The 25,693-nt window shown below is 43.3% G+C and overlaps 1 protein-coding gene across 2 annotated transcripts in view; it reads left to right on the top strand.

Moving 5' to 3' along the window:
• The window catches only part of ST6GALNAC5 (ST6 N-acetylgalactosaminide alpha-2,6-sialyltransferase 5), a 167,433-nt gene extending 145,547 nt beyond the window's left edge, over nucleotides 1-21,886 (top strand). The window contains exons 3-5 of one of the 2 annotated variants that reach the window (XM_058538324.1): nucleotides 3,242-3,651; nucleotides 8,863-8,970; nucleotides 21,039-21,886. In XM_058538324.1, coding sequence (XP_058394307.1) covers nucleotides 3,242-3,651; nucleotides 8,863-8,970; nucleotides 21,039-21,270 — 750 coding nt within the window. In that variant the 3' untranslated portion in view covers nucleotides 21,271-21,886. The remainder of the gene's footprint in view (nucleotides 1-3,241; nucleotides 3,652-8,862; nucleotides 8,971-21,038) is intronic. The other variant, XM_058538325.1, reaches the window with a different exon arrangement.
• The last annotated feature ends 3,807 nt before the right edge of the window (nucleotides 21,887-25,693 follow it).

Genomic DNA, 25,693 nt, shown 5'->3' on the forward strand with positions numbered 1-25,693 from the left:
TCAACTGAGACTATTTTGGCCGAGGTCACCAAATCCAAAGAACACTTTCCAAGTCTGGCTTCACTTGTCCTATCCTGTCTTATGACATCGTTGACCACTCCTTCTTTTTTTAAATTGTCTCCTCTGTTGGTTTCCATCTCATAATCTTTAGCTGGCTGTCCTCCAACCTCTCCAGCTCTTCTAGACAAGCTCAAATGTCCCCTCATCTTTGGTCCCATGGCCCTTGTATCTAATTGTATTATAGTACCACATGGCCCTGTAATTGTTTGTCTGGGCTCACTCTTGCCCTATACTATGTGTTCCTTGAGAAGAAGGACAGGGTCTTACCTGTCTTTTATCTACAGCACCAAGTTCAGTGCCTGACACATAATAGGAACTCTGTCATTGACTAGAGCATTATTGAACTTTTATCTGAAACAACAGAGCATTGTTTGGTCTTAACCACATTTCACCATCATTAACTTAAGGCTCTGGTTAGATGAGTCTACTGTGAACAGGCCTTGAGGAATGGAGGTAGTGGCTAGAAGACCTTTGCCACCATACTGCATCCACCCAGCCCAGTGCCCTGAGAGCAATAACAATACTACTGATCAAGAAACAGCATCACTGGGGGTCCAGCCCGGTGGCGCAAGCGGTTGAGTGTGTGCACTCTGCTGCGGCAGCCCGGGGTTCACCGATTCGAATCCTGGGCACACACCAACGCACCGCTTGTCAAGCCATGCTGTGGCGGCGTCCCATATAAAGTGGAGGAAGATGGGCGTGGTTGTTAGCCCAGGGCCAGTCTTCCTCAGCAAAAAGAAGAGGATTGGCAGATGTTAGCTCAGGGCTGATCTTTCTCACAAAAAATAAAAAAAGAAATAGCATCACTGGGGCTGGCTCTGTGGCCTAGTGGTTAAGTTCGGCGTGCTCTACTTCAGCGGCCTTAGTTCGGTTCCTGGGCGCAGACCTGCACCGCTCGTCAGTGGTCATGCTGTGGCAGTGACCCGCATACAAAATAGAGGAAGATTGGCAACAGATGTTAGCTCAGGGCAAATCTTCCTCAGCAGAAAAAAAGAATAGCATCACTGAGTTTCTGGGAGAGGAAAGGAGGTAGGCAATGAGTTAAGGAAATATCCCACGGCATTTATTCCATCTATTTTACTGCACTGCAATCCATAATAGTTAATCCCGTGGGCTCTGCAGTCAGATTTCCCGGGTTCAGATTCCAGCCCTGCCACTTTCTAACTGTATGGTCTTGAGTGAATTCTTTACTTTTCTCTCCCTCAATGTTCTCATTAGTAAAATAGGGCTGATCATAGAGTATCTTTATGACGAGGTTATTTGAAGAATGAATGCAATATATACAAAGCTCAGGACAGTGCCTGGTACACGGAGAGTGTCCAGTAAATACCAGCTGAACTGACCACTCTTTCCTCATGCCCCCAGGCCTGCTGTGTTCTAAACAGCCCCCTTTACTGACACTTCAGCACAGCCCCCCCTCCTCACGCTGTCACACTCTATTGCACCCCTTTACTGACCCTTGGCCCTCACTAAAGCATAAACTTTGAGGGACTCTCTTTTTCCATTCCATTTGCGTCCCTGCTGCCTAGCACAGTGGCTCTCACCTAAGACTAACTGGGTGTTGAATGAATGACAAAACTTTGCAATGGTAGAATCTCCATATCACAAGCCCACGTGTCAATTATCAACCTAAAGTGATCAGTCCTGCCTTAGTGAGTACAGTGCCCTCCACACTGCCTGAGAATCTCAATAGCAGCTACCATTTATTGAATGATCACGTGCCAGGTTCTGTGCTAAGGATTGGGTTCAACCCCATGCAATTGCTATTTTTGCAGGTCAAATGTTGGCAATTTCAAATGGCTCAATCTATACTGAATGTATCTTAATTATTTCCATTCTACCAAAGTAGAATGGGGCATTAATTATCCTCAGTTAGAGATGAGAAAACTGAGACTTGTGAAGGTTGGTGACTTGCCAAGTTCCCATAGCTAAAAGGTGGTGGCGATAAGGCTGGACCCACCTGTCAGACCCCAGAGCTGGTGCCCTTGGCCACCACGCATGAGGGAAGGTGGCTGCCTTCAGGTGCTCTCTGTCTGGTTCCGAAGACAGAGCTATGGCTCAGGAAACCCCCAGAATAAGTACAGGACCGAACATGTGCAGCACTAAAGTGGATCCGATTTCCTGAGACCGGCAGGGAGCCAGTGTATCCTGTTCAAAGTTAACAGGGAAGAAGGGCAGAGGCACTGGGGGAATCTAACTGTGCAACTTTCCTCCAGAACATTCTTGACTGTCATTTTCTCGTGCACTTGCTGGCCTTGGTCTCAGGCCCTAATTACATTATCTTCAAACAGCAACTGAGAGATACTTTCATTAAACACGAATAGGAGAATGTCTAATTCGTTAGAACACAGGTGTTCAGAAAGCAAAGCATCAGTTCAGGGTGCTAAAACGAGCATTGTCATTGGAGTTGTCCCTATATGGCCAGGCTTCCACAGGACACGTGTTCACAGGTTGAGGGCTGTGCCGCTGAGGGCTGTGCCTCTGAGCTCGAGGCTTTCTTTACATTTTTGAAGATGGAGTAGCTCAATTTCTCTCCCTCTCCCCTTAAAGTGGAAGAAACTATCCTAATTGTCATTTCCAAATTATGGCACCTGAGGAGTTATAATTTGCATGTCTTTTCCCACATGATTCTTAGATGATGTTTATTTAGAATAAACGTATTGGTACAGCATCCAAGAATATTGATAAATGCTTAACATGATAAAGTGAGTTAAAAGTATCAAAACTAGCGTCACAGCAAATTGTAGTGTAGTCTTTTCTTTGACCTGGGGGTAACTTGGATTCAGAAAGAACTGGGTTTGAAAGCATGTCTTCATTCCTTGCTAGTTATACATCCTTGGGCAAATTTCTTAGCATCTCTGAGCCTGAGTATCCTCATCCGTAAAAAATCAGGTTAACAGCAACCTTGCTGGGTTGATATGAGAGTTGGTTGTTTAGTATCAGTAAAGCCTTGAGCCCAGTGTTTGACAGACCAATGCTAGCTCTCTTTCCTTCTTGTCCAAAGCCCCCTGTTAGCAATTTGGAAGAGAATTTAAGGGCTGATGAGGTAACAGCAGAAGGAATATATCCCGGCATGGGGGAGAGAGAGGGGAGATGGCCAGCCTTCTGAGGCAGGGAAGCGACCTGCTGGCGCCAAGCGAGGGCTGCTGCTCACCATGTCCTTCTCCCCCTTGCCTTCCAGCCCCTGAAAATGCACTGCAGAGACTGCGCCCTGGTGACGAGCTCGGGGCATCTGCTGCGCAGCCGGCAAGGCCCCCAGATTGACCAGACCGAGTGTGTCATCCGCATGAATGACGCCCCCACGCGCGGCTACGGGCGCGACGTGGGCAACCGCACCAGCCTGAGGGTCATCGCGCATTCCAGCATCCAGAGGATCCTCCGCAACCGCCACGACCTGCTCAACGTGAGCCAGGGCACCGTGTTCATCTTCTGGGGCCCCAGCAGCTACATGCGGCGCGACGGCAAGGGCCAGGTCTACAACAACCTGCAGCTCCTGAGCCAGGTGCTGCCGCGGCTGAAGGCCTTCATGATCACGCGCCACAAGATGCTGCAGGTTGACGAGCTCTTCAAGCGGGAGACGGGCAAAGACAGGTGCAGAGGCCGGGGTGCGGGGGCCAGGTGCAGGGGAGGGGGAGGAAGTGTCCTTGCCCATTCACCAAATGCCAAGCTTTTGCTAAGGGCTTTTGTGGTCGCCTCACCGCTCCTGCCGTTGATGGAGCTCATCTGGAGGGTCCTCCTGGAGACTGGGCTGCTCGAGCTGAATTTATATGGCAAAGTGAAATGAAGCACTGAGACAATTATATGGATAATTCAAGGCTAAATCCCTAGCTTGGAGGAAGAGGCTACACAGCTGCTGGCTTACTGGTAATCAGTGCAAGATGATAGCTCTATGCGTTTTATTTTACTTGTGCGAACACTAACCAAAAAGAAGGGTATGGGTTTATTTTTCCCTTTCAAAGGCAAATACTTAGTCAACCGGTATTTATTGAGTACCTACTACTTCACTGCCCCTGGCACTGGGGATACAGCCCCAATAAGGCAGCTCTAGACCCTTCCGCCCAGAGTATAAAGTCTTACAGGGCAGGCTGACTTTCAGCAAGTAGTGGCCAGCGTGCTGAGGTCATTCGAGGGGAGGAAAAATGGTGCTGTGACATGCGGGACAGGGAGACGTGCAATGGTCTAGAGCAAGGTTCACCAAACTGTTACTTACAAGTCAGTCATGGGACATGAAATCAGTGCAGTGAGTCCCTGCAAGGTTTTCCTTTTAATGTAATGGAAAGAATGCAATGGATGGAATGGAATAGAACAGACAATATCAGCATTCATCACCCTTAGTAAGTAAGGCAAAGTATTGTTTCATGAAAGAATATTTGTTTTGGTTTTATACATATAAATATACATACATAGGGATTTCTTTTTGAGGTGATGAAAATGTTCTGGAATTAGGTGGTGGTGACGATTGCACAACTCTGTGAATATACTAAAAAGCACTGAATTATACACTTCGAAAAAGTAAAATGAAATGAAAACCATGTATATATACACATGTAAGTAGGTATGCTCAATCATGGTGTAAAATGTATTTCTCACCATAGGTCGAAACATTTTGAAAAGCACTGGTCTAGGAGATGAGGGGATGAGGGAAAGTCTTTCTCAAAAAGGTGTATTTAAGCTGAGACCTAGGCAGGTAAATATTTATCCAGGTAAAGAAGAGCCTGGGAAGAGGAGAGAGAAACCTCCTTATGGGTACAAGAGATCAAAGGTAAGAGAAGGTGCAGTGGGTTGGAGAAAAGTCCCCTGTAGCTGCAGTCAGGAGGGCTGCTGGGGGGAGTGGCCTGAGATGAGGCAGAGATGAAGGGTGGTGAGCTGGCCAAGTCTACGCTATAAAAAAGACAGCTGAGTCAATTTCTTATCTTAAAACTAAAGAGATATGATAATTCCATTGTTTGGCTAGCTGAGGCAGCTCATTATTGGAGAGCAGTCTTAAAGAAAGACCAAAGCCCAGTGACCCCAAATTCTCTGCACGGAAGAGCTTTCTCTTTAAATCGTGGAAACCTTGTGACCATTTGAGGGCTGGTCCAGGCAGAGGTGGGCATGACATCTGGTGGAGAGGGGGAAGGGAGAGCTGGCTGCTGGCTCCACGGCTCCCTCTTCTGGAAGCCCAGGGGACCCCACGGTTAGCCCAGCCTGGTTGTCATCACAAACTGCCATGAAATCCAGTCATTTATTGCCCTTTAAAAACCACAAATAAGAATTATTTAACCAAGAAAGCATTTTATAAAGGAAGGAGAATGAGGGGAGTTATTTACAGTTTCATTTTCGTCTGGTTGGAAAATTCAAAATAAGTAGAAACACTCTTTTCAACAGAAAACACTTCTCCCTTTTTAGTTTAATGGTTGTTTGCTAAATTTAAGAATTCCTGAAACACTGCTGCAGTGTTAGCTATTCAGGGTAATTGCACATTGCTCTGGATCTTCTTAGGGATTATTTTAAATTGATAACTTGGAGACTAAGCATTCCACCCTTTGGTCACTTAGATCTTTAGGAAACAATCTCACGTCAAGACATATCCCATTCTCTGAATTCATTAAGTTCTGATCAGTGAAAACTTTTTGCTTAATAAGTCCGTCTCCCTCGTGAGCCCAGCTGATAAAGAGGTAAGGTACTGGACCTCTCAGGTGCAAACATCCATCTACGAGGGTCCAGAGTCCCTATTCAGGGGAACTACACCTGTGGTTTTGTAGGGTGCTGAAGTACATCATCACTTCTATAATCTTTGTGCCTTTTACCTTTTGGAAACTGTCTTAAAGAAGCTAATATTGTATTGACTCAGTGTTCTTGTGTGTCCATATTCTTAACCTGCAGCCTACCCCAAGTTAAAAGAACCAAGTTAGAAACAGCCCTTCAGAACAAAGCTATTTCTGTAAATTAAAACACAAAACATTTAGGGTCCAATAGTATTTCCTCTATGTATGCTTTTCTTGAACCCAACAAACCAGTAGCATGTATTAAAGATACACAAAGTGTGGAATAACTAATTTTGCACATCTCCTGATCAGGAGATTCATTTCAGGCTAATATTTTGAAGAAATAGGGTAATTCTATAGATTTTGATTTATAGAAGTTTCACTCTACTTACAGGTGGAGGAAAAATGGCTGAGAAACAATCTGCAATTAAGAACGGTGACAAATGACATAGATGGCCAAGTGGTATTCTTTGATATTAGAAAGTAACTGTACTTGAAAATAACTTTATAATTGAATAAGGGTACATTAGGAAAATATGATTCAGAACCAATATTATAGTAATTAGATAAAGGAAGAATAAATGAAATAACTGTGGGAAAAATATTTCCATAGAGATTATAAATGAGATTCTGGTGGAGCAGAAAGGCCCTTAATTGTAATTTAGTGTGCACTATAGAATTATCAGCTCAGTGTGTTACTTCATCATATAAAAGAATATCTGATAATTTTCCCTAATAAGCACATGACAGCTCTTCATATTCCTTCATTACAGCTGATTAAGTGTAAAAACAGTACCTATTCCTTTGTTGGAAAAAGAGTTCAAATCTTTTTAGAAAGACAGCACAAAGCATTGCATTTCTATAGCACATGATCCCAAAAGGCTATTATTTAAGAAGTCTGGGGAATTTTAAGTGGCACTTTAAAGAACTCTTCACTTTAGTTTCTTTAGTCCTCCACTTTGTATTCTGCCCGGTTTTATCCGTGAAACCTTTTTCTGTAGAGCCACATCCTGCTGTATTTCAGGCTGTGGCTTGTGATCTCTACTACATCACATAGAAGAAAGCCAAAATTATGGGGAGTTTCTGCCACTGGGAAAAGCCCTTTGGTGTTTCCGACAACTCTAAAAGCGTAGGGACACATTGTAAGCCCCAGATCAGGAATCTGGTGGTGTAAGTGAGCTGCCATTCTCTTCCTGGTCTTCGCATCCTCCCAGTTATTCACTCACCCCGTTTAAGTCTAGAACAACTGGTCATCGCGTTGTAACAGCCACATGGGTGAAGACAGGCTCTAACTTGAGGCATTTCCTCCCCTCCCGTTCCCACCCAGTCAGCTCTGGTCCATTCCACCTCCTTCAGTCCCAAAGGCCTGATGAATATATAATCCTAGTGAGAAAGAAGGGGGATTGTTAATACCTACGTAGGCTGAAGGCTCCCGAATTTTGTTATTACTGCCCTGACCACTGATGGTGGCGCCTACCCCAGAGCCCAGTAGCAGAGTGTTGGAAGGATATCAGTTTCTTCCTTGGTGCTAAAAAGCACTGAAAGGAATGGCCGAATTATTTATTTCATTTGCTCCAACCTAGCAACCAAGAGAGGAGGAAGGAATCTCTCCATGTATCAACACAGACTAGATGCTTTTTATGGTGTCTCTCGTTTAGTCCTCAAAATAGCCCAGGAAGATAGAGCTTCCCATGCCTGCTTTATAGGGAGGAAATCGAAGCCCAGACACCAGCTTCATGGTCACTCAGCTGGTTAGTGATAGAAACAGGTAAGACACAAACCCCTGTTATTCCTATCTTCAGGAGCTTTTAAATGTATTTCCTGCGATATTACTGGTCAGGATACAATGGAATGGAAAACAAAAATGAGTAAAGGCATTGAGAACTAGAAAGTTGAAGCCGTGAACTTCATGGAATGACTCAGTCACCCATTCTTGTCTGGCACTTGACAAAACAAAGGACTCCTTAAAATGCCCTTTTTTGTTGTTGTTCCTCGTGTGAAATGGAAATAATGCAAACTGCTAAACAAACAGTCTTCGTTTTCAAAGAGGAGTGCAACACAGTGCCAAGTAGAAAAGCTTTTCTGCAACTCTGTTATTCACGTCACATATGGTGCTATGGCCGGGCAAAGTCAGACAGTCTGACCTTGGGGATAAGGTGTTTGAAACTGGCTAATGAGGCATGCCATAAGCACTGAAAAAAAAAGTAAAAGCAGCGACCCTCGAAGAATTGAAATTAATATCCACAGCAGCATGGTCTGGGAGACCGAGTCATTCTCACAGGGTCAAATTAGACCTTGGTATTGTGTCTCCACAGTCATCCTTAGGACTGGCACCTGGTTGGAGCTCAGTACAGATGTTTGAATCGGCAAATGAATGAATATTGGAATGCACAGATTCATTCCTTAAATTTTGTCAACTTTTGGTCTTCTAATAAAAATTTTCAGAGGGCTCTGAATGTTCTGAGGTAAAATAAAGCAAGTGCTCCGTTAAACATAAGCATTCTTGTGGCTCTTTTCCTCTGGTCATGAGCCCCCTCCCAAATGAATGTACTCCTTTTAAGGAAAGACACTCAATCGAGATGTTGGTGTAACTTAGTCCTAATTGAAGGCAAGCTTTTACCCTAAGATCTTTCGATCGATGGATCGATCAATAGATAAACACATTTATGTGTTTATTCATATTTAATATGCTCTTCATTATCTAGCCTGCTTGGGGAACAAGGAACATTTCTAGTTAGTCAAATATTCTAGTTAATAAAGAGTTGTCACGTGGGGATTGTCATGTCGCAGGAAGTTGAGTTGTGGTAATATGCACTTAAACATTGAAATATTGATCATCATCTTTGATGACGTAGAAGTCCGTTGAGCATCCTTTAGTGTCACAAATCCACCATGGTGGAGCATCAACATCATTTATCTGGTAAAGTTCCAGCCATTTACCAAATGGAGAGAGAGAGAGTGATCATAGTCAGCCTTGCTCCAGAAAGGATTTAAGATGGTAGTGGGTATGCTGATTACCTTACCAGCTTGCAGACTTAACTGTTGTTCCTCCCAGGAAGATCTCCAACACTTGGCTCAGCACCGGCTGGTTCACGATGACGATTGCGCTGGAGCTCTGTGACAGGATCAATGTTTATGGTATGGTGCCCCCAGACTTCTGCAGGTAGGATTTATGCTGCAAGTATAATTCATCAGCAGTGTGGTGCAGGGTTTATAAATATCTGATTCCAAATATCAACTGTGAAGCGTGTCTGTCTTCTTGAAGTAATTAATTAACATGTCCCAAGTTCTGGTTCTAGAAACAACAAACAGCATTTAATTATGTAATATAAAATATTGAAAGTTTTTGTTTGTACTGCGGGAGAATTAATCCATCTTGCGGGCTTCATTTATCCTCTGAATATTTATCAACCAAAAGTAATGCAATAATTGGCATAATATTAATGATGAATGAGCATTAAGAAATATTAGTTTTATTCTCATTTGAAAGGAATGTGGTAATTTTTAATGAATTAAAGAGGGCAATTCCTTCAACAGTAAGGCCTATTTTCTAAAATTAAAATATTCCTCTGAGCCTCTTTCCCTCACCACATCAGTAGCCTCAGTTTGTGCTTCTAAGGGTGAAAGCACAGGCATAATTATTTTGATGTATCATTTTAAAGGGGACATACACACATCTCTGTTGCTACCTTAAGTTCTTCCTGCCAGGTGCCCAGGCAGAGTTTGGAGTGTACCAAAAGATGCCCTGAGAAGTATTCAGGGCCTGGTTTGTAGAAGCCAATTGAAAATTCACCTATAATTTAAAATAGCGATGCCAATAAATTCAGAAAGCGCCCCAGGTTTCAGGAACGCCTGATGACCCACGTGGCCTCAATCCTGACCTTCAAATGGTAAAACCTGGGGTGGGGGCATTTTAAACTTGCTCATTAAAATTTATGCTTGCTTATACCTTCCTGTGTTTTAAACCTAGCAACTTCTCGAAGGCTGTGGGCCTTTAGGCAAAATCTACAACGTGGAGGTTTGATACGAGGATGATGAAGAGAACTAAATCATGCTGTTACCACCCTGCCACTTTCCTCCCACTTCTTAACCCAAAGACCCACCATAGCAGCCGTGCTAGTTTATACATCAGAGGTCACAGAGAAGGAAAGGTGTGAACAGAGCAGGCCTTTGATATCTGTCTGGACTCACTCACCCCCAGGGGCAACATAATGTAGTAAGGAAGGGTGTGGAGTCTGGACCGGACTGCACAGGTTCAAGGCCCAGCCTCACCACTTCCTAACCTAGGGTGACCTTGAGCAAGTTGCTCAATCTCTCTGTATCTCAGCTTCCTCGTCATGAGTAGTGGATGTGATGATAATAATAGACGCTGCCTCATAGGCTGCAGGTGGATTAAATAAGTTAATACCTGTAGACTACTTGGAACAGCACCTAGTACATGGCAAGAGGTAGCTTGGATCCTCACCCCGTTCCTCATCACTTACTTCATTGGCCTTGTTTCCCTGTTTAATAACCGACGTGCAAAAAGCAGGTAGGATGGTGTGAAAAAGCAAACTCCCTCCTCAAACCAACAGGCTAACAAAGGCAGAGGGAGCGGCATTTACAGGCAGGCAAAGAGCTGTCAAAGTTGATGGTTCCATGGCAGATATAATTATGTAATGTTGCCATTAGGACGCCAGAGAGAAAGCGCATGAATAAATTGAAATGTTAATGACTTAGAGTGTTCAAGGAAATATTCCATTTATTATGGAAAACAAATGAAAGGCAAGTTAACCTGTCACTTCTCTTACTCAGAGTTAGTTCATCACGACTTCATGTACGTAGGTGGGACACAATTTATGGAATGACACTAACAAGGAAATCAAGATATTGTTGATACACCAGATGTTGCCACCGGCTCTGGGTTTCTGTTCCTCAGCCGCCAGCCTAAATTTCCGATAGTTGTTCTCACGAGATGCTTTCAGCAAGAATTCTTCAAAAGGATCCCTGTGCCCAGCGTCCTGTCAGAGAAAGTGGAGAAGTGTGCTGGGTGTCGTCTGGTGGGGAGGGGGAGGCTGGAGAGAGCATCCTGCTCCATCGTAATGCCTGTTTAGGAAGAGTAAGAAGGGAAAGACCGGGGCAGCACAGAGTATTCCCAAATTCCTTTAATCTTCATTTCCATGTTGGCTGAACCCCCAAGCACCCAGTTCCTAACTGGGTGACCTTGAGCCTTGCTTTCCTCATCTGCAAAATGAGGATAAAAAAGTAAGATCGAGCAGGTCGTGGTGAGGATTAAATGAGATCATGGATGTAGAGTGTCTGATGCAGTGCCCAGCACACAGTTACCACTCCGGAAAGATTAAGATTACCAACACATTAGTATTATACTGTAAGATATACAAAATATTAATTATTATCATTATTATCCTAAGTACTTGAGATTTGCCCTGAAAGGTACCAAGAATTTTGGGGCGTTCAAAGAATGGAACACAGCTCTTGCCTCCTAGAGGCTCATGATAAACCTGACCAAAATATACTGAACACGGCAAAGCCTCTTAGAGTCAACTGACTCTTGCAAACAGTGTCTGCCCCCAGGGAAAGAAAAAGCAACTTGTCAGTCAGTCCTAGTCTGACCATCTCCCCCTACTGTTTCTTGGCCTGCTTCTCCCAGCTGCTCAGCCTGGCCATTCTCTAGTGACAGAGGAGTTGCAGGGACATAGGGGGCCTAGGTGCTGGGAGGCCATGTCTTCTCTGGCCTTCTCAAGCCTGGCTGGGGGTCCCCAGGTCCGTGGGGCATGCTCTGTCTGCAGGCGGCTGGAGAGAGGGAATTCTCACCCAGGACAGGCAGCCCTACCTTCATGGTCCTGATGCCCAAACCAGCCAGGCAGCCTGACCGCCGAGCACTCTCCCTTTTTTTATTTTGAGAGAAGCTGAGGACTGTAAGGGGCCAAGCAGGGCCCATGTGTCATGAGCTCTAGGACGTACGGGAGTAAGTTATCAACAGGACCAGAAGTGGTCAGGGATGGCTTGTGAGGTGGCAGAGCTCAGGCTGGTGAGTCCACCAGAATGTAAACTCAGCAAGGGCAGAGATCTGTGTGGGTTGGGTTCACTGTTGGAGCCCTGGTGCAAGGACAGTAGATGTTTACTGTCCTGGCCCATACAGATGCTCCCTAAATGTCAAGAGAATGAACGGCCCTATCCTCTACTCTCTTTTTAGTGCTGCAGGAAAAGGGTGTTTATATGGGCAAAAATGACCATTTCTGCCTCTCAGAAGTTATTTGCCCCAACTGAGCCTTAGTGACCTTGGGCAAGTTACTTAATGATTGCCTCACCATTGGTAAGGTGGTGATGACAACACTACTTACCTCAAGGGTTTATATGATAATTCCACGAGGTAACAGATGAGGAGTGCTTGGCACAGCCCTGGTGTATGTTCAGCATCCATAAACTGACGGGGTGAAGGGACCCACTAACCTGCAAGTGTGGATATACCCATCAGCACATTTTAAGGAGATGCCCAGAGAGCACTGATGAATGGTGCTCAGTTGGTGGGAGGAGCCTGTTGCTGGGAAGGGAAGGACATGTACGGCCTCCTTTGTGAACTGGATCCCACTTTTCTTCACCATTGAGAACTGACTTCACGTGGCCTCCAGCTCCTTGCAGGACATCACATGGGGCTGCTCCCAGTGTACCTACTCATTCTATTCCTTCCTGAAAGTGCCCAGTTTCCCACCAGAATGAAGAGTTAGCCACATGGAGCCAGATTTCAGCAAGCAAAAAGAGAGTCAACTGTTCATTTTTGGTAAATTAACCTTTTTGGACCTTAAAATCTAATTAGTATGCTCAAATGAAGTCATTTACTAAATTAATCACTGAGGCTTTCATTCATTCGGCTAACTTGTGCTGGGCACTAGGGACATAATCAGAGATGAATGAGGCAAGGTCTCTGCCTTCAATCACCTGGGTGTCGCTTGAACACAAGTCAGTCATAAGGGACAGAAAGTGCCTTATACAAGGTGTCTATGGGAGAAGATATTCACCCTCTGCCTGTCGGTAGCATCTGACCTGCAGGGCTTTATTGAAACATCCACCTCTGGCTTTCAAACTAGACTCAGAGGAGTCCTTGTATTCCTCTGAGATGGAACAGGGGCAAGGAGCCAAGACAAGAGAACACTGGGCCCTCCCACCCTACTTCCTCACGAGCAGACCCACTTCTGTCTGTTTTACACAGGAGCTCTTGTACGAGATTTCTTTTCAACAAAGGATCCCATGGCAAATAAGAACTTTGACAACCTATGATACAATCATGCTGCATTTTAATCCAAGTCAAACTCGCACACACTTTTCAGGAGAATCTAATCATCACCTTCTTATTGCCAGAGAAACTAGGCACAGAGAGACCAAACAATGAACTTCTTCTGCAGTCATTTCTGTCGGCTTAGGGTGGCAGTGACCCAAAGGACATGTCAGCTGCTATGCTGTGGGATGAGGGAGGGGACGGACTAAATTATATCTTGGAGGAGCAAACAGCTAAGCAGTCCCTGAGTGCCTGATTGCCAAGAGTGTGTGTAAGTTCCCTCCTCCAGGCCTGGCTCTGTCATTCTCCAACCAGCTCTCCTGGAGGTCTGGCCTTCTCATCACACTCAAAGGGCCTGAGCTACTTCCAAGAGTCAGCCATTGGCAAGAAAGCTTCTAGTAGCCCCTAAACTAGTAGGCACACAGACTCCGTGGGAAGAGCGATGACCCCACATTCATATTTAAAACTGCAAATGGAAGCAGTGGTTGTGTAATGGCCGTGGTGGCAGATGAGGGACGTATGTTATTCAAAACCTGGCAGAATCTAACACTGACTAAAAGTCATTTGACTGCCCTACAACCTTTTCCTCTTTGATTTGGACTGCAATAGCCTCCTGAGTGCTCTCTCCAACTCCGGTCTTTCTCCTTCCCCTCCGAACAGCACTGTGCTGCTAGATAAAGCACAAGTCTGACTCTCGCTTAAGCCCCTCAGCAGCTCCCCAAAGCTTTCGAACAGAGTTCACACTCCTAGCTTAGCACTCAAGCCCTTCGGGACCTGACTTCTGCATCCACTTTAGTCTCACCTTCTCTACTCACACAGACTTATTTTAGCCATACTGAAACACTTATAAAGGAACTCACCCTGTAGACACCTGTCCCTCTGCCCTCAGCTTGGAATGTCCGTCCCCTCCTTTCTTAATCTGGCTGATTACTACTAGTTCTTTGCTAGGAATATTAATGGCTGATTTTTTCTGCACAGACCACATGCTGGCCTTGTGCTTAGTATGAATGCAAGCGCCATTTCACTGAACCTTTATGATAATCCCATGAAGTAAAATATTATTATTATCATCATTTTACATACGAAACTTAAAGACATGACACAGCTGGCCAAGGCCATAGAGCAGAGAAGTAACAGAGCTAGGATTTCAATTCAAGTTCCCAGAGCTCAAGACCAAAGCTCTTCACCTCTCCCTCCACTGTTCCAGATGCAGCAGGCCCTCCTCCTCCAAGCTTTCTGACCCCCAGTCTGTGTCATACCCCACCTGTGCCCTGCTGGGCCCCCTGCCACCTTCACCCCAGTGCCACCTCACTGATTGATTTGTCTATCTCCTTCATTTGCCTCTAGGCTCCTTAATAGGAGGAATCGTGTCTGAATCCACATTTGTATTTTTAGCACTTGTCATTGTGACTGGCACATAGTATATATTCAGTATTGATTGACTCAATGAATAAATAAAAAACGTTCCTTGGTGGCGTTTAAGAGACTGATTCTAAACTTACCTTAAGACAAAGGTGCCAGGTGAATGAAAAGTATAATGAGCAAATGGCAAATTCAGATCTTAAGGGTCCTCAGAAGTCAGTAGTGGTCACCTGTTTCATTCTCAGCTAGGGCGAGCATCAGGTCCTCAAAGAGGTGCTCAGACATCAGTCTCCATCTTGCCTCCACCACCAGACTCAGGCTCATCACTGTTCAGAAAGCTGAAGAAAATTAATGCCATGTTGTACCTAAGATGTCATCAAAATATATTATGATGTGGACAGTAGACCCTTACATCATGCCATATCCATATAGGAAGCCAAATCCATTCTCTCTAGATGGACTATAAATTGCAGTGAAAAGATCTGTTATCATTGCTTTCCAAATTAAGTTATGGTGAGTATTTTTAATCTCATTTTCCATTGTAAATTATTTGTGATAATAATGGGCCAAGCATTTAAATTCTACCTAATAATCTTATTTCTGCTCGTACTTAACACATTACTAAGTTTACAACTCTCTGTTCCCATCATTTCTTGAGTATTAATTAACGGAGTAATGACTCAGAGTGATCACTGTCATGGAACTAAATTAATATCTCATCCATAACGTGAAGGACATCTCAAAAGTATCATGAATATCAGAGAGTTGATTCTGCTAGAATTATTAGCTGGTGAACATTAATAAAGCTGCCAGCGTAATGGGGAAAATTCCTACTTGGTGACAGTCCACCGTGTAGAATCAGATGCTTACAGAGGACGGGTATGGAATGGTAATGCATCCATGTGGTTCACAGTTTATGAAGTAGACTTGAAATATATTGGTGTATTTCTTGCTAGCAGTTTATCGTTTCTTCCGTCTTTGCCATAATTTGACCAACTCTTGCCAGTCACCTGGTGTTTTCATTACGTTCCTTCTCCCTCCTGCGGGTAGGGTTGGTGTTATGACACCGACTGAGGTGCCTGAGCTGGGGGGGTGGGGGGGGTGAGGTTCCGGTGACTCAGTTTGGCTCTTTGCCCCGTGAAGGGTGGACAGCTGCGGGCTCTTGTGCTCCCTGTGCCCCAGAGACACAAGTATTATTTCATCAGCATCCAAGGTCTGCAGCACTTTGCTTCCAGAAGAGGCTGTAAGGACAAGAAATCGAGGCAGCAGAATGGTGGCCCAGTGGGTCTCCTAGGCCTGCGGCAGAGGTTTAGGAAGGCCTGTGTAGGACATTTTCTTCTGAATGCTTCATAGTATCCCCAAAGGCCCCCAGTGCAGGCCAGTTTCAGAACAGCCTAGATGCTCGAGAGCTATTAACTCAACTCTATTCCTCAAACATTTCCTGACTACCGACTAGATGCCAGGTACCATGCCAAGAATAGAGGTGTGTTTGCAGAGAGTGTCTGAGAGCTCTGAGAGTGTGTCCATTCTTTCCTTGGGCCATTTGCAGCCTTATAGATAGTCCAGCCCCAAACCCAGTGAGCGAATCAAGCTGGATCATACCCAGAAATGGAAATATCCTCCCTTGCTTGTTAATGTTATGAGGTTTCTTTCCAATTGTACAGCTTAACTTTAGAAGATTCAAAAATAAAACATTACAAACTCCTGCTGTCATTGATATTAGTGAGCAGAATTGTAAATGAGCATGAGGCCTCTGCTTAGCACCCTGACCAGCTACACAGAGAACCCACCATGCACGGGGCACCTTTACAGATAGGTGCTTGGGAGAACATAGCAAAGACCAAGTTGCTCCCAATCGTGTGCTGCCAACCCCAGTGGGAACCTGGGCTGCCATCAGTACAGAAACCCACCTGGTGGGACACTAGTTTTTCCAAGACACAGAGCATCACTCTTAAGAGTACAGCTTTGGTCCAAATCTGGGCCCTGAAACTTCTTCAATTTCTCCATGCGTGAGTTTTCTCGTCTGTAAAAAGCGGTCATAGCGCCTCTCTTAGAGGGCTGTTGGGAGGATTAAATGAATTACTCTATGTGGAGTGCTGGCACTGTGTTTTAGGCTGAAAGGGTCAAGCCTAGCTGCTCAGGTGACCCCTGAGTGAGGCTGTGTGCTTAAAGCCAGCACTAGCCTCTGCCCCTGAGGGCCAGATGCTCACCCATCAAATGGGAGCAGGGGTACTTACCTTAGGCACCAGATGGAGATGTAGAAGAGATAATAAAAGTTAAGTGCCAAGGCTTGGGGGGTCCTTAACTAAATCAGCCGACTCTAACCCGGCTGCAAATTAGAATCTCCTAAAGAGCTTTTTAACATCATTATATTTTTTAACTTTTTGTTTTGAAATCATTTTAGACTTACAGAAAAAGTTGCACAAATAGTACAGAGTTCCTGTATACCTTTTACCCAGCTTCCCCTAATGTTAACATTCTGCGTAATTAGGGTCCAGTTATCAAAACTAAGAAATTAACACTCTACAATACTCTTAACTAAACTAAACTTAACTAAACTAAACAGCCTTTATTCCGATTTCACCAGTTTTCCTTCTGGGTCCTTTATCTCCTCCAGGACCCAGTCCAGGCTCCCTCTGCATTTACTTGTCATGTCTCCTTAGTCTCCTCCAATCTGTGACAGTTCCACATCTTTCCTTATCTCTCATGACCTTGACACTTTTCAAGAATTCTGGTCATTATTGTAGGATGTCCCTCACTTTGGATGTGTGAGATATTTTCTCATGATTACTTTGAGGTTTTGCATGACTGGGAAAGATATAGAAGCAGTAAGCTCTTCTAGCATCTCACAGCAAGGGGAACGTGATGTCAAAATGTCTTATTACTGGCGATATTAACCTTGATCCCTTGGTTAAGGTGATGTCTGCTGGGTTTACTCATTGTAAAGTTACTGTTTTTCCCTTTGTCATTAATAAATATCTTGGAGGAGATACTTGAGGCAAATGACTGATTTCTCCTCCTCTTTTTCCCCACCGATGTTCCATTCACTGGTGCATCTCGCCTGCAACAATCACTGTGCTATGCTAATGCTGATTTTCTATTCCCTCATTCTTTCTAGATTTATTAGTTGGAATTCTTCTGTAAGGAAATGCTGTTTCTTCTCCCTCATTTATTTATTTATTCAGTTATTTATTGAAATCATCATGGACCCATGGATATTTATTTTATTTTATGGGTTTTATAATCCAATACTGCCATTATTTATTTTGATACTCAAACCTCAGGCACTTTTTCAACTACCCGTGCCTGGGACCCTCTCCAAATCAATTAAACCGGAACCTGTGGGCGTGGAAGGCAGGCGATGGCATTTCTTTAAAGCTCCCCGTGTGCACTAAATGGTAGTTTTTTTTCACTCTCCCCACCTGCTTCCTCTAAAAGAAAAAAAATCCTTCTTCACATTATTCTGCAGGATTTGTCCCCACAAATGGCCCTTGGGGAGCTGATGACAGGCTGCAGTTGGGGAACTGGCTCTGTGATTGTCCTGCCCCCTTCCCGCCCCCGCACCTTCACTCCCTCAGCTCCCCTTCGCCTAAAACAGGAACCTGGGTGCCAGACTCCTCCCTTTTACAACAGTAGCCTCTTGATGTGGAAATTCAGCTGATATTTATGGTTATTTTCATTTGGATCAAGTGGAGAAAGAAAAAGCTATGGCAGCCTTTAGAAAGTCAGTTTTGAGAAAAGACCTAAGGAACTATGACCTAAAACTGGGAAGGGCTTTCAGAATGGAGCAGTGGGTCACAGCTGATGGCAGGCTCACAACCAGGAGAGCTGTCCTTGCAGCTGCTTCAGCTCTGCCTTCTCAAGTCCCACGAAGCACTTTTCTGCCATTTGGACAGAGTCTTAAAGTGTGGAAACAACCCCCTTTGGGGTTGGTTATTTGGACACCTTTGAAATCATAATAACCAAATATGTAAATTTAATTCTCCCTTTAGATGATCAATATGTTCCCGGATAAGTTTTCATTCAAAGAGATGGTCTTCCTGAATAAAGAAATTGATCCTACGACCTCCTGTAGCTGGTTTCCAATTTCCCTCTGTTCCTAGATGCCAACTCAATCTCATGATATTTTTAGAAACCTAATTGTTTCTTTAGTCAGATTGATGCCAATAATATGTCCAAAACTTAGGTGAATCAGATTTAAAACCTGATCTGAACTGGAATAAAAGCTTAACCCCCAGGATACCATGGCGGCATGAATTTGTCATGGTTCCCCAAATTATGCTATATGAATCTGGGGAGATTTGTCTCACAATTTCTATCTCTCTTTGTTTATTTTTTTCTTCATAGTCGTCGGTTCCAACTTGAATTTTTCCTAGCATACATTTTCTGTATTGAGAACACCTTCTACTAAAATTTTAAGGGGATTCCAATTTCTGGGGTAAATAAATAAGTGAAATCTGTAATAACTAGACAGGACAGGATCTGATGTTTCACTATAGAACAAAGAGATACTTCCGAGACAGGCATAATAGAGATGCCAAGTATTAATTCAGCACAGCATCCAGCTCAGGAAGAGGAATGTTTAAATGCTGCATGACAAAAATAAATCTCTCTTCCTGGAAGAACTTTAACCTCAGAGGAGAGGCAGCTCAAAGGTTTATTGTTGTCAGAGCCACAAACTCGACACCTCTCTTGATAAAAGACTTCGATCCCTGACCCTGTAAAGTTGCTGCTCTAAAAGCCATTTGTGTATTGATCTCCTCTGAAGAAAACGGAATAGGTGTCTAGCAGGATGAGCATCTGTAACCAAGTTACTCTACTTAGAATAGAGCCCAAGTGACCAGAGGGGAGACCCCAGGGCATCAGGCGCTGAAAAGGAGTTTGCAGGGAGCTGGGACACCTGGATCTTTTAAGAGAAGAGCTAGGAAGAGACTAAGAAGAACATAGGCTCTGCAACAAGGCGCGTTGGTGAGCGTAGCTCAGGATAGGAGAGTTTATTCTGGGACATCCTAACTAATCTTATTGTTTAGACTTCAAGACAGAAGAGGTAGGGTGGACCGGCCTAGAATGGAAACCAGTCTGAGACCAGTGCTCTTTGGGGGTTAAATATTTTAGTAACCCTACAACAAGGGCACCCCCCCAACCCCTCATGGTAATCCTGTGCACACTATCTTGAAGAAATGAGCCAGTATTTCTTGTTTGAGGCTGAGACAGGGATATAGAGACAGAAAAATGTTGGGACGGTCAGGCTACACAGCAGGGATTGAGGATTTGGAATTTCTAGATTTAGATTTTAATACATCATCTATCTAGAGCAACAAAAGAAAAATGGTGCCCGCTGTCTTTCTCCCATGGGATCAAACTAGGCTCATCAGCTTTCCATAGTTGGAGAAGAAAATGTCTTTAGAGACTTGCTGTTTAGCTGCTAACTCCATATAAATTTCTCTCAACAGCAGAAATTCAAAAATTATTTATTGAGCACCTACTAGGAACAAGACAGAGGCCTGCCCTCGTGGACAGATAATAAGCAAGTCAACAACACCAGCATTTCAGAGAGGGATTAATGCTATAAAGAAAATACATCTGGGGGCCGGCCTGGTGGCATAGTGGTTAAGTGTGCAAGCTCCGCTGTGACAGCCAGGGGTTCACAGGTTCCCGGGCGCAGACCGATGCACCGCTTATAAAGCCATGCTGTGGCAGGTGTCCCATATAAAGTAGAGGAAGATGGGCATGGATATTAGCCCAGGGTCAATCTTCCTCAGCAGAAAGAGGAGGATTGGCAACAGATGTTAGCTCAAGGCTAATCTTCCTCACAAATAAATGAATGAATGAATGAATAAATAAATAAATAAATCAGACTGAGAGGGAATGAAGGGGGCCGCTGTTGGGTAAGCCTTCTCTGAGGGCGACACATTTGGGTGGATCCTCAGCAGTGAGAAGCAGTGAACTTCCAGCCAGGTGACTGCTCTTGAGGGCAAAGGCCTCAAGGTAGGGACAAGCTCGGCAGAGCTGATGACCAGAAAGGCCAGTATGCCTGGAGCATAGCACACAAGGCCCACTGGCTCAGGAGAAGGCTCCTGAGAGGAGTCAGATCACATAGCACCCTCTAGGCCATGCTCTTAGTGTAAAAGTCTCTGGGAGATTTGGGGGGTTGGGATGGGGAAGGAGAATGATCTGTTTTGTAAATATCTTTATAGCTGCTTGTGCTAAATATCTTTTGTTTTTGTAAATATTTTTTGTTAAAAAAATATTTTGTTAAAGGGAGAATTAACTTTATAGCTGCTTATGCTTAACAGATTTTATGGGGCCAGAGTGGAAGCAAGAACTGTAGTTGGGTCTTAGTAATGCGTAGTTTCTAAGTCCCCAAAGCCTGAATGTCCTACAAGGCACTCTAATCTCTCTGTTTGATAATGACGCATTTATTTCACAACCTCAAAACCTCTCCACTTGGTTATACATCAGGAAAACAATTTGTTGAAATTCATTTAACTTGAAATATGATTTGTGCTTATCAGCTTATTAAAGATAACATCTTACCTCCATCAAAGGAATTTTTTGTTTATTTTAATCAGTTATCTCATTTTCCCCCACAGGGATCCCAATCACCCTTCAGTACCTTATCACTATTATGAACCTTTTGGACCTGATGAATGTACAATGTACCTCTCCCATGAGCGAGGACGGAAGGGCAGTCATCATCGCTTTATCACGGAGAAACGAGTCTTTAAGAACTGGGCACGGACATTCAATATTCACTTTTTTCAACCAGACTGGAAACCAGAATCGCTTGCTATCACTCATCCCGAGAATAAACCTGTGTTCTGAGGAATGAGCATGCCAGACTGAAATCCCACGTACCCACTGTATCAGACACCAGGGCGCTGAACTTCCTGAGCCACCAGACACGAAAGGGGAACAGAACTGGTAGCAAGAATAGCTTCACTCCTCAAGAAGTACAATGTACAGATGCCTGCAAGACGTGACTACAAAGCAGTGCAGTTGGTTTGTAAGAGAAAACTCCAGAATTAGTACATCCTAATGAGTGTTGTCCCTTTCAAAAGGGGTTACCTTATCATTTCAATGATGCTGCCATGGCTAAAAACATTTTGGATCTCTTTAAGTATTGCCTTTGAAACCGAAACATGAGCAACTCAACAATATAATAGTTGTATTCCTTTATAGAAATACCACATCGAAAGACTTTTTTCTATCAAGTTGTATCCTAACCCAATCTGTAACCTTTGTCCTCCGTTGGAATCTGTATGTGTGATTTGTAGAAAACAGCCTGAAAGTATGGACATGATTTCTGAAGAGCACATCTCCACTGACTTTCATAAAGCAAATGTCCAGTATTTATTTATTGAGAGTTTTTTAGTGTACACTAGGCCAGTATTTTTATAGATTATGATTATGTGGTAATTTATTCTTCCTGACTCTTTAATCCTGAAGTTGGAAATCCTGGGTTGGAAAAGGCCTAGAATCAGGTTGATGAGTTCCTGGGCTCACAATGCTCATTGTTAGCATGTAATTGGTATTTGGTTTGGAAATGTTGTGTTGCATTTTTTGAACCCTTAGGCTTCAGGAAGAGCTATGACATTTCCCAACGTGCAGAAATGCTCCAAATGACAAAACCGAAAACTAAAACCTGTGTCATTAAAACAAAAAGAGACTAACAAGAGAACTGTAAAGACAGTTTTCTATAGTAATAATTGATGTAGGTCACTTCACTTAAGCCCTCATTTCTTCTTCTGCAGAATATGTGACTGTACCAGACGACCTCTTACATTTTATTCCAAATCTAAAATCCTATGAGCCTCTCGTTGACCAATTTAAGACTTTGCACTCGGAACCATGGGGCTCCCATGGCAGTGGGAACCTTATTTTACAGGGCCTTTTATATTACCCATACTACCTGTCTCCCTCTCGTGGTTCAAAACACACTTCCTCCCTGGTCCCCATTGGCTAAAATCTACCCCATGCTTCTCTGGTCCTTCTTGCACCAAAAAAAAGAGAGAGAGAGAACTTCTGTGGTATTCCTGGCTACAAGAGCAAGGAACTGCCCTTCTGTGAATCTGTGAGAATACAAGGAGTTTTCCTATCCTATGACTCACTGATCCGATGAACTGTTCAGATTTACTCACTGCAAATCTAACATGATATTCACTGCCATTCCCCGGTCTGGAGGAGTATGAAGGACTTATTTTATTCAGAGCCAAGACCAGTTAGTATGAAAGATTTTCATTTAAGCAAGTAATATTGTTCAAAAATAGTCTTTAAAAAAATATACCAGTGTTTTATTTACACGTGGCTTAGGAGGCATCAGTTTTTCTAATGCCAACTTTGAAGGCACCAGCAAATATTATGCATGGAGACGGACACTGTTTTACACAACGTGACCTGGCTTGTGATTAGAGAAAGTCTCCCACGTGATGACTTCCTTTCCCTTTCCTTAATTAGTACTAAGATTCCATTCCCTTGCACTAACTGATACTGTTAATTATACGGAGTACTGTTGTTGAGATGCAAACATAGTCCAGATAGTTATATAGCAAAAACAAAGTTGGTATTATCGTGGTGTGGCTTGAGCTGTTAAATGCCAGTACAGTTGAAATGTCTGTCCAAAACATACTGGAATGTGTTATTTAAATTTTCTCATTGTTTTTAAAGAGACTATAGAATTTTATTCCAGTAACAATCCCTTCTGCATCATGGACTCTGAATACTCAATACTTTATGAACGTATGAAAAAGAGTATGAATTTTATAGAATTGATTTCTAGGCCATCTTAACCATCACTTGAAGAGATTATGTTGCTCAGATGTAAGTAGCTCCTTTAACAAGTTTTATTTTTATGGAAATATGGAAAGGCATACTTAGGACATGCAAAGATGTAACTCGATTACCTAATCTAATAATATCTCAAATGTTTGTGTTGTGTTCAGCTTTAGGGTTTCTGTTTTTTGGTCTGGTTTTTTTTTTTTTTTTTAAAAAAAGACCTTATGATAGCTCCATCTTTTTTGTAACTTCTCCCTCTCAAATACTCAAAAGAGTGAAAAGCAACCGAATTCTGAAATTCCTGGCATCACTGGGAAATATTTTAAGTCTACATGTAGCTAGGATATGTGAGTATGTGAGTTTATATTTTTTAAAATATGGTGTTAATAAGTGTAAGAAATTATCACTTAGGCAGTGGTTTTATTATAGCATTTAAAGAAAATGCCTAGAATTTCTGATAGATTTTGCTGATAGACCTGGTTGTGGGCAATTGAATTCTTACCTTACCACTCTCATTTCATGACTATCAGTCTCAACACCATTCAACACCATTAGACATCAACTCTGATATAAAAGAAGACTACAAAACCGTGTTTACAGACCTCAGTGATTTCAATATCCGATTGTGTTTGAAGCCTAAGTGATACTCATTGTGTTGCATACCTTTCTCTTCTCTCCCCAGCTGTGTCATCAGCGTCCTCCTAGCTTTTAAGACCACAGTAATACAAAGCCACAGCTGGCCGATCCATGGCGTCTGTTATTTCAACGCAAGAACATTTGGCAGAGGCCATTACAATAGATAGCCATTATGGGCAAAGATACAGGAATACACAAACAAAATCAATCACTTCAAATGGCCCATAAAAAGAGGAATCTTACATTCAATATTCTACAGTAAATATTCACCCAAGAAAGCGTACATTAAAAGAACATTAGGAGGTAAATATTCAGTGTGCTGTGTGGGGACTTCGCTGTGTGATTTTCATTATGGTTAATGGGTGTTTGGTAACTAAGTCCCCGTGCTCCACTAACCCTGGTATGTGCTCCTAAGGGCTAGACATAAAACCAGAGTGATCCAGGAACTTCCAAGTTCCTAAGATGTCAGAGTTAGAGCTTTTCTTCAAAAAATAAATGAGAGCAAACACAAAGTACTATACCTAAAAGAGAAATTCATGTGTGGTCTTTTGGAATCCTTAAGTTACTACGAGATAAGAGATTCAGATTCCAAACAACACCTCTCAAAACAGATTCTCTTTGTTTTCTGAAGTTCTCTCCATTACTGATCTATTTGAATTACGTTAAAATGGAAGGATACAACCTCGTTTTGAAATTAAAAAAAACCCTCAAACGTTAAATTTATTGATTTGGAACCTAAATGAATGCTAGTAAAAGTGGAAGGAAAAAGCTGAAATTCTATTAGGATTAAGACTATTATTTAAACACATATGTACCTATTTGATACCCACCCAAATATTTGCCCATGTGTAGGAGTGACTTCATTTCAGAAATATACCCTGGATTCCACTGGGTGGAATTCCACTGGGGTGATGATTCAGATTGTCAAATAGACCTACTCTGAGAGAAGGGTCCATGTTCCTATTCTCTCTCTCTGCAGGGTTAGGAGGTGATGTTAACACTCCTACAAATTTCACACCTGGACCTATTTCATTTCTTTAATCCTCATTGCTTCTTTCTTGAACCTCATTCCATCCTTTGCTGTCATTCTCTCCTGATTGTCTTCTTTTGCTGTTAAACCAGCAGTCTTTAGGGCTGTTAAGGTCTTCCTTGTAGGTTTTTAAACTAGAGACCTGCCTGTGGAACAGATTTGGGGTGGGTCCTGCCAGAGCAATGACCATGGTAGGTGGGAGGACTACATCTAGCTACAGGATGAGGTACTTTAGAAGTACCATCCTGGTTCCCTGGGCCTGGGGGAGGAGAGGAGGGGAATAGTTCCAGGACACGGACTTTCTGTGCTAAAACCAGGACAGTGCCGGGCAAACCGGCACAGTGGGTCACACTGTCACCTCAAAGACAACTATAATACTAAGACCTTAGGGGGGAAGTGAACCAATTGCCTAGGTTATTGCACTTTCCAGAAGGTAATTTGGAATGAAAAGAGGTGAGAGAGTGTCTACAAGGCTTAAAAATGAACAGGAGTCACCCCTCTGTTCTAGCTCACTCGTCCCCACCTACTCAGGGTATTGAGCCACCAGAGAAATGCAAAAAAAGGCTACAATCTTGTTTGTTTCTTTTCAGTACCCTAATATTACATGCTACCTTGGATTGTTCTTTGTCTTTTTGTGTGTGTGTCCTGTTAGTCTAATTAGAGTGGAAGCTCTTTGAGAGCAGGGACTGTTCTCCTTTGTCTCTGTAGCCCCATGCCCAGCACAGTGCCTTGCACACAATAGGCGCTCAATAAATGTCTGTTGTTGATGATGACCTCTTAATGTTGACCCATTGGATTGGAAATTGG

This window comes from Diceros bicornis, chromosome 4 (genome assembly GCF_020826845.1).
Source record: "Diceros bicornis minor isolate mBicDic1 chromosome 4, mDicBic1.mat.cur, whole genome shotgun sequence".
Taxonomy (NCBI): domain Eukaryota; kingdom Metazoa; phylum Chordata; class Mammalia; order Perissodactyla; family Rhinocerotidae; genus Diceros; species Diceros bicornis.